This window comes from Salmo trutta, chromosome 12, assembly GCF_901001165.1.
Source record: "Salmo trutta chromosome 12, fSalTru1.1, whole genome shotgun sequence".
Taxonomy (NCBI): domain Eukaryota; kingdom Metazoa; phylum Chordata; class Actinopteri; order Salmoniformes; family Salmonidae; genus Salmo; species Salmo trutta.
In genome coordinates this window covers 96644907-96658988 of record NC_042968.1, presented here as the reverse complement: position 1 = coordinate 96658988, position 14082 = coordinate 96644907, and the positions used below count along the sequence as shown (strand labels likewise).

General features: G+C 46.6%; 1 protein-coding gene across 1 annotated transcript; it reads left to right on the top strand.

Moving 5' to 3' along the window:
• Positions 1 to 1436: 1436 nt before the first annotated feature.
• Positions 1437 to 13250, top strand: bud13 (BUD13 homolog). The gene is made up of 10 exons (XM_029770426.1): positions 1437 to 1617; positions 1877 to 1967; positions 2108 to 2192; positions 2276 to 2536; positions 2948 to 3258; positions 3553 to 3661; positions 10244 to 10382; positions 10704 to 10894; positions 11318 to 11399; positions 12996 to 13250. The coding sequence occupies exons 1-10, from the start codon at positions 1475 to 1477 to the stop codon at positions 13087 to 13089; spliced, it is 1506 nt and encodes a 501-aa protein (XP_029626286.1). The 5' UTR covers positions 1437 to 1474; the 3' UTR covers positions 13090 to 13250.
• Positions 13251 to 14082: the final 832 nt, after the last annotated feature.

The window sequence follows — 14082 nt, the reverse complement described above, 5'->3', positions numbered from 1 at the left end:
TAGGATATAACCCCACCCACTTTGCCAAAGCACAGCCTCCACACCACTGGAGGGATATCTCCAACCACCAACATGTGTTGTTATTACTTCTGTTTCAACAGGATCCATAGACTGCTCACTCTTCATGGACAGACGGCTGGGTACAGAGGAGGCTGGTCTCAGACAGACAGACCCGAACACTCAGGTCTGCAGACAGAAACAGATGTATGTTATGAAACCAATAACTAGCCTACTGATTGTGTAGGTGCAGCATGAGTCTGCTTCAATAGAGGAACCCTCACCTTTGTTCAGTGGGAAAGTGTCCCTCGAACATAACTGGAGGATCCATAGACTGCTCACTCTTCATGGACAGACGGCTGGGTACAGGGGAGGCTGGTCTCTCCCGATGGAGCCTGACAGACACAGGAAGTGTAACTTCTGTCTAATTAGTTTATTTACAATTTGAGGCATTACATAGTATCAACAGCAATGAAGAGCTGAATAATGTGATACAATGTTACACAATAAATTGGTAAACACGGTACAAATGGAAAATCTATTTTCTTCAAACCTGTCACAGCGCTGGAGGCATAGCCTTGGGAAGTAGGGGTGCTGAGTGTGCTGCAGCACCCCCTGACAAATCAGAATTAAAAAATATATATTAATACATTTAAATAAAAATCTCAAAAAGTAGTGCACTGGGCCACAGCAAATTAATAGCTCTCTCCTCAGCTATTTGTGTTGCAAAAGCAAAGTTCAATATTTAAAGTTCACTGAGAAAATTAAAAAGTGAAATTCAACTCCCATTGAGCAAAATCTTTGGGTTAGTGAAGTAGGTCCATGTCAGCTCAACAACTTCCCAATTAAAGTCCAGCCAATTTAGATACTGAAGTTGTATTTTTCAGTGTGTCTTGAGCAGTCGTATCATTTAAGGAAGTGATGTAATATAACAGTCATCAACAGTTACATTTTCATCACACATCTTGGCTTTGGTGTCGCTGTCATGGTCCCTAAAAATACTTTTAGGGGCTGTGGTCCCCTTCTCACTCACCCACCAGGGATATTCCAACAAATATTGATTTCTGAACTCTTTCTAAGTTAAAACATTAGTGTTGTTTAAAAATTAATATGAATTCATTTTCTTTGCATTATTTGAGGTCTGACAACACTGCATATTTTTATTTTATTTTGACCAGTTGTCATTTTCTGCAAATAAATGCTCTAAATGACAATATTTTTATTTGGGAGAAATGTTGTCAGTAGTTTATAGAATAAAATAAATATATTAATTTTACCCAAACACATACCTATAAATAGTAAAACCAGAGAAACGGATAATTTTGCAGTGGTCTCTTAATTTCTTCCAGAGCTGAATATTTATGAAGTCTACTCATCATTGACAAAACAAAATAGAAAACGCGGCATTTCGTGACGTTCATTGGACTGTTTGTCCCTCGGTCCTCTCCGTTCTCTACGTAGGTGGACTGTTTTCAAAATGGCTGCGTCCACGAATGACAGTAAAGGAGCGTCTCTCTCCAAATCCGAGTATCTGAAACGTTATTTATCCGCAGATGGAGACGCCAAGAAGTCAAGGGAGAAGAAGGCTAAAAAGAAATGCATTAAAGCTACAGGAAAGGGGTGAGTAGGTGTGAACACCGGGGGAATATGGAGTTAAACAGTCAGGCAGATAGCTAACGTTAGCTACATAGCGACGTTAGCCTGCTAGCCTTACTACACTGTGATAACGTTAGCTGGCTAGCATAACAAACTTAACTGGTCGATGTTTCAGCTCTGTTGGCGAACTCCAGTAACTAGTTAACTATCTGGCTAGCATAAAAAGTGAACTTGTTGTTATTTGGCAGTAGTTTCTAACCGCTCTGTTACTCGGTCTGAGCAGGATGAAGATAGTAGATGACGATGTGGATTGGAAACAGCTGACCCACGAGGAGAAGGCGGACGAAGAGGATGAAGAGGAGGAGGCGCCAGTGGTAAATAATGCTACATAACTAGCTAACTTCACTGTCACTTTGTTTTCAGTTGGGGTGACCTTTACCAAAAACATCACTTTAGAGTGGCTAGCTAGTGCTCTGATCCACTCATCTGTGTCTCTCGCTCTGTATTGTGTCAGGTTGCTGAGGTGATAGACGAGCGTCCAGATGAGATCAAACGCCTGGAAGCCTTCAGGACCAGCAACAAATGGAGAGTGATGGGAGGTGAGCCAGACAGCAGTGGATGTGCTCTCAGGTGTTGTCTGCTGCATGGTGTGTGTGCTAATATATATATTCTCTCTGCTCAGCTGATGAAGAGGTCCCAGAGGAGGAGGAGGAGGAACAGAGAGTTCGACACGATTCGCCAGAGCCCCTGTTGATCAAAAAGACGCGACATGATTCGCCAGAGCCCCAGTCACTCAGAAAGCAGCGTCATGATTCGCCGGACGTCTCTCCGCCTAGGAGGATTGGACATGAATCCCCCGATGCGTCTCTTCGTAGACTGAAGCCTTGCATTCCTCCTCCCTCATCATCATCATCCCAACCCCCCCACAGGACACACAGCAGAGGTGAGACCTGACCCATAACCTCTGACCCTGAAATCAATGTTCTTATTGGACAAGTTCAAAGGTGTATTCATTTGGAACCAAACTGAGAAGGACCAACCTCAATCTGTCCAATAGAAACACATTTTTTGCTGATTTTTTTTTTTTCTTCTCTGTTTGGAGTAAACGGTTTCTGTTGCAAAACGTTTTGCTACAGTTTGCGACTAATGAATACAGTCCATGTTAACATCCATTCAAAGACAAATCTCTCCATATAACCCTGGAAATGGAAATTGTTTTCTGATTTAAAAAAAAGTTTATATTGGACAAATTCTGGTGGGTCCCTCCCTGTTTCATTCTGTTTGGTTCTGTTGGTTCCTAATTGTTCCTGGTGTGGTTAAGTTCTGAAGTCATTTTATATATGTTTTTCTTCAGATTCATCTCCATCCAGGAAAAAAGCAAAGTCTTTGTCGTCTGCTCGTGTTAGCCAGCGCTCTTCGGGGTCTGACCAATCCCCACCCAGGAGGCGGGCTCAGAACGGGCCTGACTCAGACTCAGACCAATCACTTCCAAGGAAAAGGACACAGATGGGAGGGGCCTCTGATTCTGACCAATCACCGCCTAGGAGAAGGCGAAAGGGAGGGCAGAACTGTGATTCTGACCAATCGCCCCCCAGGAGGCGACCACATGGTGGGAGGGGCTCAGACTCTGACCTCTCCCCCCCTCGCAGGCCTGACCAATCACAAGTGAGCGTGTGGAGCTGAAGGGACCAGGCACAGAAATTCAAGTATTGGGCCACGTTCAGTTGACAAATGATGTGGAATGTTACAGATAGAAATGTCATGAATAGAGCCAACATGAATGCCTTATTCTACATGTCAGAGGCATGTTTATTCCACATAGCATATTTCTATCTGAACGTTCCGAAAAACAATGCGTCCTGCTGAACACGCCCCTGTAGCTAGGTAGAGAAGTTTTGTGTAGGCTTTGCCTATTCTAACATCGCTGTGTGTGTGTGTGTGTGTGTGTGTGTGTGTTAGTCTCGGAGCATGCTGTCAGGAGCCGCAGCAGGACTGGTATCAGTGGACGTTCTAAGAAGAGAACAGCAGGAGAACCGACGCCGAGAAAAGATCAACCAGCCGCTAGAAGGTACTATTCACACACTACACACACCCTCCCGCTGTATGTTACTATAGTACACCACACACACACACACACCCTACCGCTGTATGTTACTATAGTACACCACGCACACACCCTCCCGCTCTATGTTACTATAGTACACCACACACACCCTCCCGCTGTATGTTACTATAGTACACCACACACACACACACCCTCCCGCTGTATGTTACTATAGTACACCACACCCTCCCGCTGTATGTTACTATAGTACACCACACACACACACACCCTCCCGCTGTATGTTACTATAGTACACCACACCCTCCCGCTGTATGTTACTATAGTACACTACACACACACCCTCCCGCTGTATGTTACTATAGTACACCACACACACACCCTCCCACTGTATGTTACTATAGTACACCACACACACACACACACCCTCCCGCTGTATGTTACTATAGTACACCACACACACACACCCTCCCGCTGTATGTTACTATAGTACACCACACACACACACACCCTCCCGCTGTATGTTACTATAGTACACCACACACACACACACCCTCCCGCTGTATGTTACTATAGTACACCACACACACACACACCCTCCCGCTGTATGTTACTATAGTACACCACACACACCCACACCCTCCCGCTGTATGTTACTATAGTACACCACACACACCCACACCCTCCCGCTGTATGTTACTATAGTACACCACACACACCCACACCCTCCCGCTGTATGTTACTATAGTACACCACACACACACCCTCCCGCTGTATGTTACTATAGTACACCACACACACACCCTCCCGCTGTATGTTACTATAGTACACAAAATCAAATCAAAATCAAATTTATTTATATAGCCCTTCGTATATCAGCTGAAATCTCAAAGTGCTGTACAGAAACCCAGCCTAAAACCCCAAACAGCAAGCAATGCATGTGAAAGAGGCACGGTGGCTAGGAAAAACTCCCTAGGAAAAACTCCCTAGAAAGGCCAAAAACCTAGGAAGAAACCTAGAGAGGAACCAGGCTATGAGGGGTGGCCAGTCCTCTTCTGGCTGTGCCGGGTGGATATTATAACAGAACATGGTCAAGATGTTAAAATGTTCATAAATGACCAGCATGGTCAAATAATAATAATCATTGTAGTTGTCAAGGGTGCAACAAGCACGTCCGGTGAACAGGTCAGGGTTCCGTAGCCGCAGGCAGAACAGTTGAAACTGGAGCAGCAGCATGGCCAGGTGGACTGGGGACAGCAAGGAGTCATCATGCCAGGTAGTCCCGAGGCATGGTCCTAGGGCTCAGGTCCTCCGAGAGAAAGAAAGAAAGAAAGAGAGAATTAGAGAGAGCATATTTAAATTCACACAGGACACCGGATAAGACAAGAGAATACTCCAGATGAAACAGACTGACCCTAGCCCCCCGGCACATAAACTACTGCAGCATAAATACTGGAGGCTGAGACAGGAGGGATCAGAAGACACTGTGGCCCCATCCGATGATACCCCCGGACAGGGCCAAACAGGCAGGATATAACCCCACCCACTTTGCCAAAGCACAGCCCCCACACCACTAGAGGGATGTCTACAACCACCAACTTACCGTCCGAAGACAAGGCCGAGTATAGCCCACAAAGATCTCCGCCACGGCACAACCCAAGGGGGGCGCCAACCCGGACAGGAAGACCACGTCAGTGGCTCAACCCACTCAAGTGACGCACCCCTCCCATGGACGGCATGGAAGAACACCAGTAGGTCAGTGACTCAGCCCCTGTAATAGGGTTAGAGGCAGAGAATCCCAGTGGAAAGAGGGGAACCGGCAAGGCAGAGACAGCAAGGGCGGTTCGTTGCTCCAGCCTTTCCGTTCACTTTCACACTCCTGGGCCAGACTACACTTAATCATAGGACCTACTGAAGAGAGAAGTCTTCAGTAAAGACTTAAAGGTTGAGACTGAGTCTGCGTCTCTCACATGGGTAGGCAGACTATTCCATAAAAATGGAGCTCTATAGGAGAAAGCCTTACCTCCAGCCGTTTGCTTAGAAATTCTAGGGACAATTAGGAGGCCTGCGTCTTGTGACCGTAGCGTACGTGTAGGTATGTACGGCAGGACCAAATCGGAAAGATAGGTAGGAGCAAGCCCATGTAATGCTTTGTAGGTTAGCAGTAAAACCTTGAAATCAGCCCTTGCCTTAACAGGAAGCCAGTGTAGGGAGGCTAGCACTGGAGTAATATGATCAAATTTTTTGGTTCTAGTCAGGATTCTAGCAGCCGTATTTAGCACTAACTGAAGTTTGTTTAGTGCTTTATCCGGGTAGCCGGAAAGTAGAGCATTGCAGTAGTCCAGCCTAGAAGTAACAAAAGCATGGATTAATTTTTCTGCGTCATTTTTGGACAGAAAGTTTCTGATTTTTGCAATGTTACGTAGATGGAAAAAAGCTGTCCTTGAAACAGTCTTGATATGTTCTTCAAAAGAGAGATCAGGGTCCAGAGTAACACCGAGGTCCTTCACAGTTTTATTTGAGACGACTGTACAACCATCCAGATTAATTGTCAGATTGAACAGAAGATCTCTTTGTTTCTTGGGACCTAGAACAAGCATCTCTGTTTTGTCCGAGTTTAAAAGTAGAAAGTTTGCAGCCATCCACTTCCTTATGTCTGAAACACAGGCTTCTAGCGAGGGCAATTTTGGAGCTTCACCATGTTTCATTGAAATGTACAGCTGTGTGTCGTCCGCATAGAAGTGAAATTTAACATTATGTTTTCGAATGACATCCCCAAGAGGTAAAATATATTGTGAAAACAATAGTGGTCCTAAAACGGAACCTTGAGGAACACCGAAATTTACAATTGATTTGTCAGAGGACAAACCATTCACAGAGACAAACTGATATCTTTCTGACAGATAAGATCTAAACCAGGCCAGAACTTGTCCATGTAGACCAATTTGGGTTTCCAATCTCTCCAAAAGAATGTGGTGATCGATGGTATCAAAAACGGCACTAAGATCTAGGAGCACGAGGACAGATGCAGAGCCTCGGTCTGACGTCATTAAAAGGTCATTTACCACCTTCACAAGTGCAGTCTCAGTGCTATGATGGGGTCTAAAACCAGACTGAAGCGTTTCGTATACATTATTTGTCTTCAGGAAGGCAGTGAGTTGCTGTGCAACAGCTTTTTCTAAAATTTTTGAGAGGAATGGAAGATTCGATATAGGCCGATAGTTTTTTATAATTTCTGGGTCAAGATTCGGCTTTTTCAAGAGAGGCTTTATTACTGCCACTTTTAGTGAGCTTGGTACACATCCGGTGGATAGAGAACCGTTTATTATGTTCAACATAGGAGGGCCAAGCACAGGAAGCAGCTCTTTCAGTAGTTTAGTTGGAATAGGGTCCAGTATGCAGCTTGAGGGTTTGGAGGCCATGATTATTTTCTTCATTGTGTCAAGAGATATAGTACTAAAACACTTTAGTATCTCCCTTGAGCCAAGGTCCTGGCAGAGTTGTGCAGACTCAGGACAATGGAGCTTTGGAGGAATACCCAGATTTAAAGAGGAGTCCGTAATTTGCTTTCTAATGATCATGATCTTTTCCTCAAAGAAGTTCATAAATGTATTACTGCTGAAGTGAAAGCCATCCTCCATTTGCGAATGCTGCTTTTTAGTTAGCTTTGCGACAGTATCAAAAAGAAATTTCGGATTGTTCTTATTTTCCTCAATTAAGTTGGAAAAATAGGATGATGCAGCAGTGAGGGCTCTTCGATACTTCACGGTACTGTCTTTCCAAGCTAGTCGGAAGACTTCCAGTTTGGTGTGGCGCCATTTCCGTTCCAATTTTCTGGAAGCTTGCTTCAGAGCTCGTGTATTTTCTGTATACCAGGGAGCTAGTTTCTTATGACAGATGTTTTTAATTTTTAGGGGTGCAACTGCATCTAGGGTATTGCGCAAGGTTAAATTGAGTTCCTCGGTTAGGTGGTTAACTGATTTTTGTCCTCTGACGTCCTTGGGTAGGCAGAGGGAGTCTGGAAGGGCATCAAGGAATCTTTGGGTTGTCTGAGAATTTATAGCACGACTTTTAATGCTCCTTGGTTGGGGTCTGAGCAGATTATTTGTTGCAATTGTAAACGCAATAAAATGGTGGTCCGATAATCCAGGATTATGAGGAAAAACATTATTATCCACAATATTTATTCCATGGGACAAAACTAGGTCCAGAGTATGACTGTGGCAGTGAGTAGGTCCAGAGACATGTTGGACAAAACCCACTGAGTCGATGATGGCTCCGAAAGCCTTTTGGAGTGGGTCTGTGGACTTTTCCATGTGAATGTTAAAGTCACCAAAAATTTGAATATTATCTGCTATGACTACAAGATCCGATAGGAATTCAGGGAACTCAGTGAGGAACACTGCATATGGCCCAGGAGGCCTGTAAACAGTAGCTATAAAAAGTGAGTGAGTAGGCTGCATAGATTTCATGACTAGAAGCTCAAAAGACGAAAACGTCATTGTTTTTTTTTTGTAAATTGAAATTTGCTATCGTAGATGTTAGCAACACCTCCGCCTTTGCCGGATGCACGGGGGGTATGGTCACTAGTGTAACCAGGGGGTGAGGCCTCATTTAACACAGTAAATTCATCAGGCTTAAGCCATGTTTCAGTCAGGCCAATCACATCAAGATTATGATCAGTGATTAGTTCATTGACTATAACTGCCTTGGAAGTAAGGGATCTAACATTAAGTAACCCAATTTTGAGATGTGAAGTATCACAATCTCTTTCAATAATGGCAGGAATGGAGGAGGTCTTTATACTAGTGAGATTACTAAAGCGAACACCGCCATTTTTAATTTTGCCCAACCTAGATCGAGGCACAGACACGGTCTCAATGGGGAAAGCTGAGCTGACTACGCTGACTGTGCTAATGGCAGACTCCACTAAGCTGGCAGGCTGGCTAACAGCCTGCTGCCTGGCCTGCACCCTATTTAATTGTGGAGCTAGAGGAGTTAGAGCACTGTCTATGTTCGTAGATAAGATGAGAGCACCCCTCCAGCTAGGATGGAGTCCGTCACTCCTCAACAGGCCAGGCTTGGTCCTGTTTGTGGGTGAGTCCCAGAAAGACGGCCAATTATCTACAAATTCTATCTTTTGGGAGGGGCAGAACACAGTTTTCATCCAGCGATTGAGTTGTGAGACTCTGCTGTAGAGCTCATCACTCCCCCTAACTGGGAGGGGGCCAGAGACAATTACTCGATGCCGACACATCTTTCTAGCTGATTTACACGCTGAAGCTATGTTGCGCTTGGTGACCTCTGACTGTTTCATCCTAACATCGTTGGTGCCGACGTGGATAACAATATCTCTATACTCTCTACACTCGCCAGTTTTAGCTTTAGCCAGCACCGTCTTTAGATTAGCCTTAACGTCGATAGCCCTGCCCCCTGGTAAACAGTGTATGATCGCTGGATGATTCGTTTTAAGTCTAATACTGCGGGTAATGGAGTCGCCAATGACGAGGGTTTTCAATTTGTCAGAGCTAATGGTGGGAGCCGTCGGAGTCTGAGACCCCACAGCGGGAGGAGTAGAGACCAGAGAAGTCTCGGACTCCGACTCCGACTCACTTATTGGGGAGAACCGGTTGAAAGTTTCTGTCGGCTGAATAAGCGACACCGGTTGAGCATTCCTACAGCGTTTCCCTCCAGAAGCCATGAGAAAGATGTCCGGCTGCGGGGACCGTGCGAGGGGGTTTATACTAACGTTACTATCTGTACTTACTGGTGGCACAGACGCTGTTTCATCCTTTCCTACGCTGAAATTGCCCTTGCCTAACGATTGCGTCTGAAGCTGGGCTTGCAGCACAGCTATCCTCGCCGTAAGGCGATCGTTCTCCTGTATATTATAAGTACAACGACTGCAATTAGAAGGCATCATGTTAATGTTACTTAGCTTCGGCTGTTTGAAGTCCTGACGAACCATGTCCAGATAAAACCTCCGGGGTAAGAAAGTTGAATGAAAAAAGTTGAGTGAGGGTAAAAAGTAAAAATATACGGTAATGAAAAAGTAAAAACCCTTAGGTAGCAAAGTAAGATCGGCAACAAAAACGCACAGCAGCGTAAACAAGTCTGCAAGTTGTACACCACACACACACCCTCCCGCTGTATGTTACTATAGTACACCACACACACACACACCCTCCCGCTGTATGTTACTATAGTACACCATACACACACCCTCCGCTCTATGTTACTATAGTACACCACACACACACACCCTCCCGCTCTATGTTACTATAGTACACCACACACACACACCCTCCCGCTGTATGTTACTATAGTACACCACACACACACCCTCCCGCTGTATGTTACTATAGTACACCACACACACACCCTCCCACTCACTAGATATAATGCTATGTGGTATATTGTACTATGTAGTGTTAGCTAGGTGTAATGCTAGGTAGTGTTAGCTAGCGCTAGTCTGCTGTACCTCCTCCACTCACTAGGTAGTGTTAGCTAGCGCTAGGTAGTGTTAGCTAGATGTAATGCTATGTGGTATGTTGTACTAATCCATCTGTTTTTGTCTCTCTCCTGCAGATGCGTCTCGTAATGCGGAGACTGTGTTCAGAGATAAGAGTGGGAAGCGGAGAGACATCGAGACGGAGAGAGAGGAGCAGAGGAGGATGGCAGGAGAGAAGGCAGAGAAAGACCTTAAATATGCTCAGTGGGGGAAAGGGTGAGAGAGAGAGTGTGTGTAGATATGTATAGTATGAGTGTATATTTATTTTTAATATTTTCTATATTGTAGAATAATAGTGAAGACATCAACACTATGAAATATCACATATGGAATCATGTAGTAACCAACAAAGTGTTAAAACAAATCAATATATATTTTATATTTGAGATTCTTCAAAGTAGCCACCCTTTGTCTTGATGACAGCTTTGCACGCTCTTGCAATCTCACACTCTGGATTGAACAAGTGACATCAATAAGGGATCATAGCTTTCATCTGGTCAGTCTATCTATGTCATCTACGTGTGTGTGTGTGTGTAGTGTGGCCCAGGGCCAGATGCAGCAGCAGAATGTTGAGGATGCGTTGAGGGAATCCCAGAAGCCTCTAGCACGTTCCTGTAATGACCAGGACCTGGACAGGATGTTGAGAGAGCAGGAGAGAGAGGGAGACCCCATGTTGGCCATGATGAGACGCAAGAAGGACAGAGACAAGAAACTACGAGGAGTCAAAGGTGTGTGGGGGGGGGGGGGGGGGGGGGGAGGGGAGGGGCGGGAGGGAGGGAGGAGGGGAGGGGAGGGGGAGGGTGGGGGAGGGAGGGTATTGTGGCTCTAGGGCCACATCGGGATTTCAACGTTCAGCAAAAGGCCGCACCGATTCATTTTGGGGACTGCTTTTTTTTTTTCTCTCCTCGATGATGGCCAGAAAAAACAGCAGTTATTTGAAAATCTATATAGTAGGTAAATGATGTTGTGTTCTTGGTTTCTGTCTGGTGTCAGAGTTCCAGAGTGGCCTGCAGTGGTTTCACCCCCTGGTGTGTGAAGGGTTAACATGCTACAAATCTTAAGATTCTACTTGTGATGTACCACAGGTTTCCAACCCTCCTCGGCCAATCACGATGAATCTCTCTGACACTTCCTGTTGTTGTTGTTTCTAGAGAAGCCTCGTTACAAAGGCCCGGCTCCGCCCCCAAACCGCTTTAACATTCCACCAGGCTACCGTTGGGACGGAGTGGACAGGTACAGCTCTCATCCCCTGTGTGTGTGATGGGGGGGGTGTGTGTGTGTGTGTGATGGGGGGTGTGTGTGTGTGTGTGTGTGATGGGGAGGGTCTGTGTGTGTGTGTGATGGGGAGGGTCTGTGTGTGTGTGTGTGATGGGGGGGTCTGTGTGTGTTAGATGGGGGGGTCTGTGTGTGTGAGATGGGGGGGGGGGGGTCTGTGTGTGTGAGATGGGGGGGGGTCTGTGTGTGTGAGATGGGGGGGTCTGTGTGAGATGGGGGGGGGGGTCTGTGTGTGATGGGGGGGGGTCTGTGTGTGGTGGGGGTCTGTGTGTGTGATGGGGGGGGTCTGTGTGTGTGTGATGGGGGGGTCCGTGTGTGTGATGGGGGGGTCTGTGTGTGATGGGGTGTGTGTGTGTGTGTGTGTGTGATGGGGGGGGGTCTGTGTGTGTGTGTGTGAGATGGGGGGGGGTCTGTGTGTGTGAGATGGGGGGGGTCTGTCTGTGTGAGATGGGGGGGTCTGTCTGTGTGAGATGGGGGGGGTCTGTGTGTGATGGGGGGGGGGGTCTGTGTGTGTGTGTGTGATGGGGGGGGGTCTGTGTGTGTGTGTGATGGGGGGGGGTCTGTGTGTGTGTGTGATGGGGGGGGTCTGTGTGTGTGTGTGATGGGGGGGGGTCTGTGTGTGTGTGTGATGGGGGGGGGGTCTGTGTGTGTGTGTGATGGGGGGGGGGGTCTGTGTGTGTGTGATGGGGGGGGTCTGTGTGTGTGTGTGATGGGGGGGGGTCTGTGTGTGTGTGTGATGGGGGGGGTCTGTGTGTGTGTGTGATGGGGGGGGGTCTGTGTGTGTGTGATGGGGGGGGTCTGTGTGTGTGTGATGGGGGGGGGTCTGTGTGTGTGTGTGATGGGGGGGGTCTGTGTGTGTGTGATGGGGGGGGTCTGTGTGTGTGATGGGGGGGGGTCTGTGTGTGTGATGGGGGGGGTCTGTGTGTGTGATGGGGGGGTCCGTGTGTGTGTGTGATGGGGGGTCTGTGTGTGATGGGGGGGTCTGTGTGTGATGGGGGGGTCCGTGTGTGATGGGGGGGGTCCGTGTCTGTGTGTGATGGGGGGGTCCGTGTGTGTGTGTGATGGGGGGGTCTGTGTGTGATGGGGGGTGTGTGTGTGTGTGATGGGGGGGGGTCTGTGTGTGTGTGTGTGATGGGGGGGGGAGTCTGTGTGTGTGTGTGATGGGGGGGGGTCTGTGTGTGTGTGTGTGTGTGTGTGTGTGTGTGATGGGGGGGTCTGTGTGTGTGTGTGTGTGTGTATAGTGCCACGTTGATACATAATTAGCTTTATCATATATAATTACAATGACTAAAATGTATCATTAGAATTAACATTATAATATATAATTAGAATTAACATAATCTATAATTAGCATTATCATTATAATATATAACTAGAATTAACATAATATATAATTACCATTATTATAATATATAATTAACAGCATCATTATAATATATAATTAACATTATCATTAATATGTAATTACTCTAATTTGGTTTTTTTGCTCGCCCATATTATTGTATCTGTAATAATGTGTGTGTGTGTGTGTGTGTGTGTGTGTGTGTGTGTCAGGTCGAATGGTTTTGAACAGAAGCGATACACCAGGATGGCTGATAAGAAGGCTGTGCAGGAGATGGCCTACAAGTGGAGCGTAGAAGATATGTAGAGATGGAGACAGAGGCCCTGGCTGGCTGTTAGGAGAACATCTACACCATCAAACTGCTTCAACAAACCCAGCAGGCTCTACATTACACACACTGTACTGTGTAAAGGAAGTCAATGATTTGTCCTGTTTTTTTCTGCTTTATTAAACACTGTGTTTTGTAACTCCGTGGTTCCTGATTTATATTACTGTATGAGCCCTTACCCAGTCCCACAGAGTCTCAAGATGAGCCCTAACCCAGTCACAGAGAGTCTCAAGATGAGCCCTTACCCAGTCAGTCTCAAGATGAGCCCTAACCCAGTCACACAGAGTCTCAAGATGAGCCCTAACCCAGTCACAGAGTCTCAAGATGAGCCCAGTCACACAAGAGTCTCAAGATGAGCCCAGTCACACAGAGTCTCAAGATGAGCCCTTACCCAGTCACAGAGAGTCTCAAGATGAGCCCTAACCCAGTCACAGAGTCTCAAGATGAGCCCTTACCCAGTCACAGAGTCTCAAGATGAGCCCTAACCCAGTCACACAGAGTCTCAAGATGAGTCCTAACCCAGTCACAGAGTCTCAAGATGAGCCCAGTCACACAGAGTCTCAAGATGAGCCCTAACCCAGTCACAGAGTCTCAAGATGAGCCCTTACCCAGTCACAGAGTCTCAAGATGAGCCCTAACCCAGTCACAGAGAGTCTCAAGATGAGCCCTTACCCAGTCAGTCTCAAGATGAGCCCTAACCCAGTCACACAGAGTCTCAAGATGAGCCCTAACCCAGTCACAGAGTCTCAAGATGAGCCCAGTCACACAAGAGTCTCAAGATGAGCCCAGTCACACAGAGTCTCAAGATGAGCCCTTACCCAGTCACAGAGAGTCTCAAGATGAGCCCTAACCCAGTCACAGAGTCTCAAGATGAGCCCTTACCCAGTCACAGAGTCTCAAGATGAGCCCTAACCCAGTCACACAGAGTCTCAAGATGAGTCCTAACCCAGTCACAGAGTCTCAAGATGAGC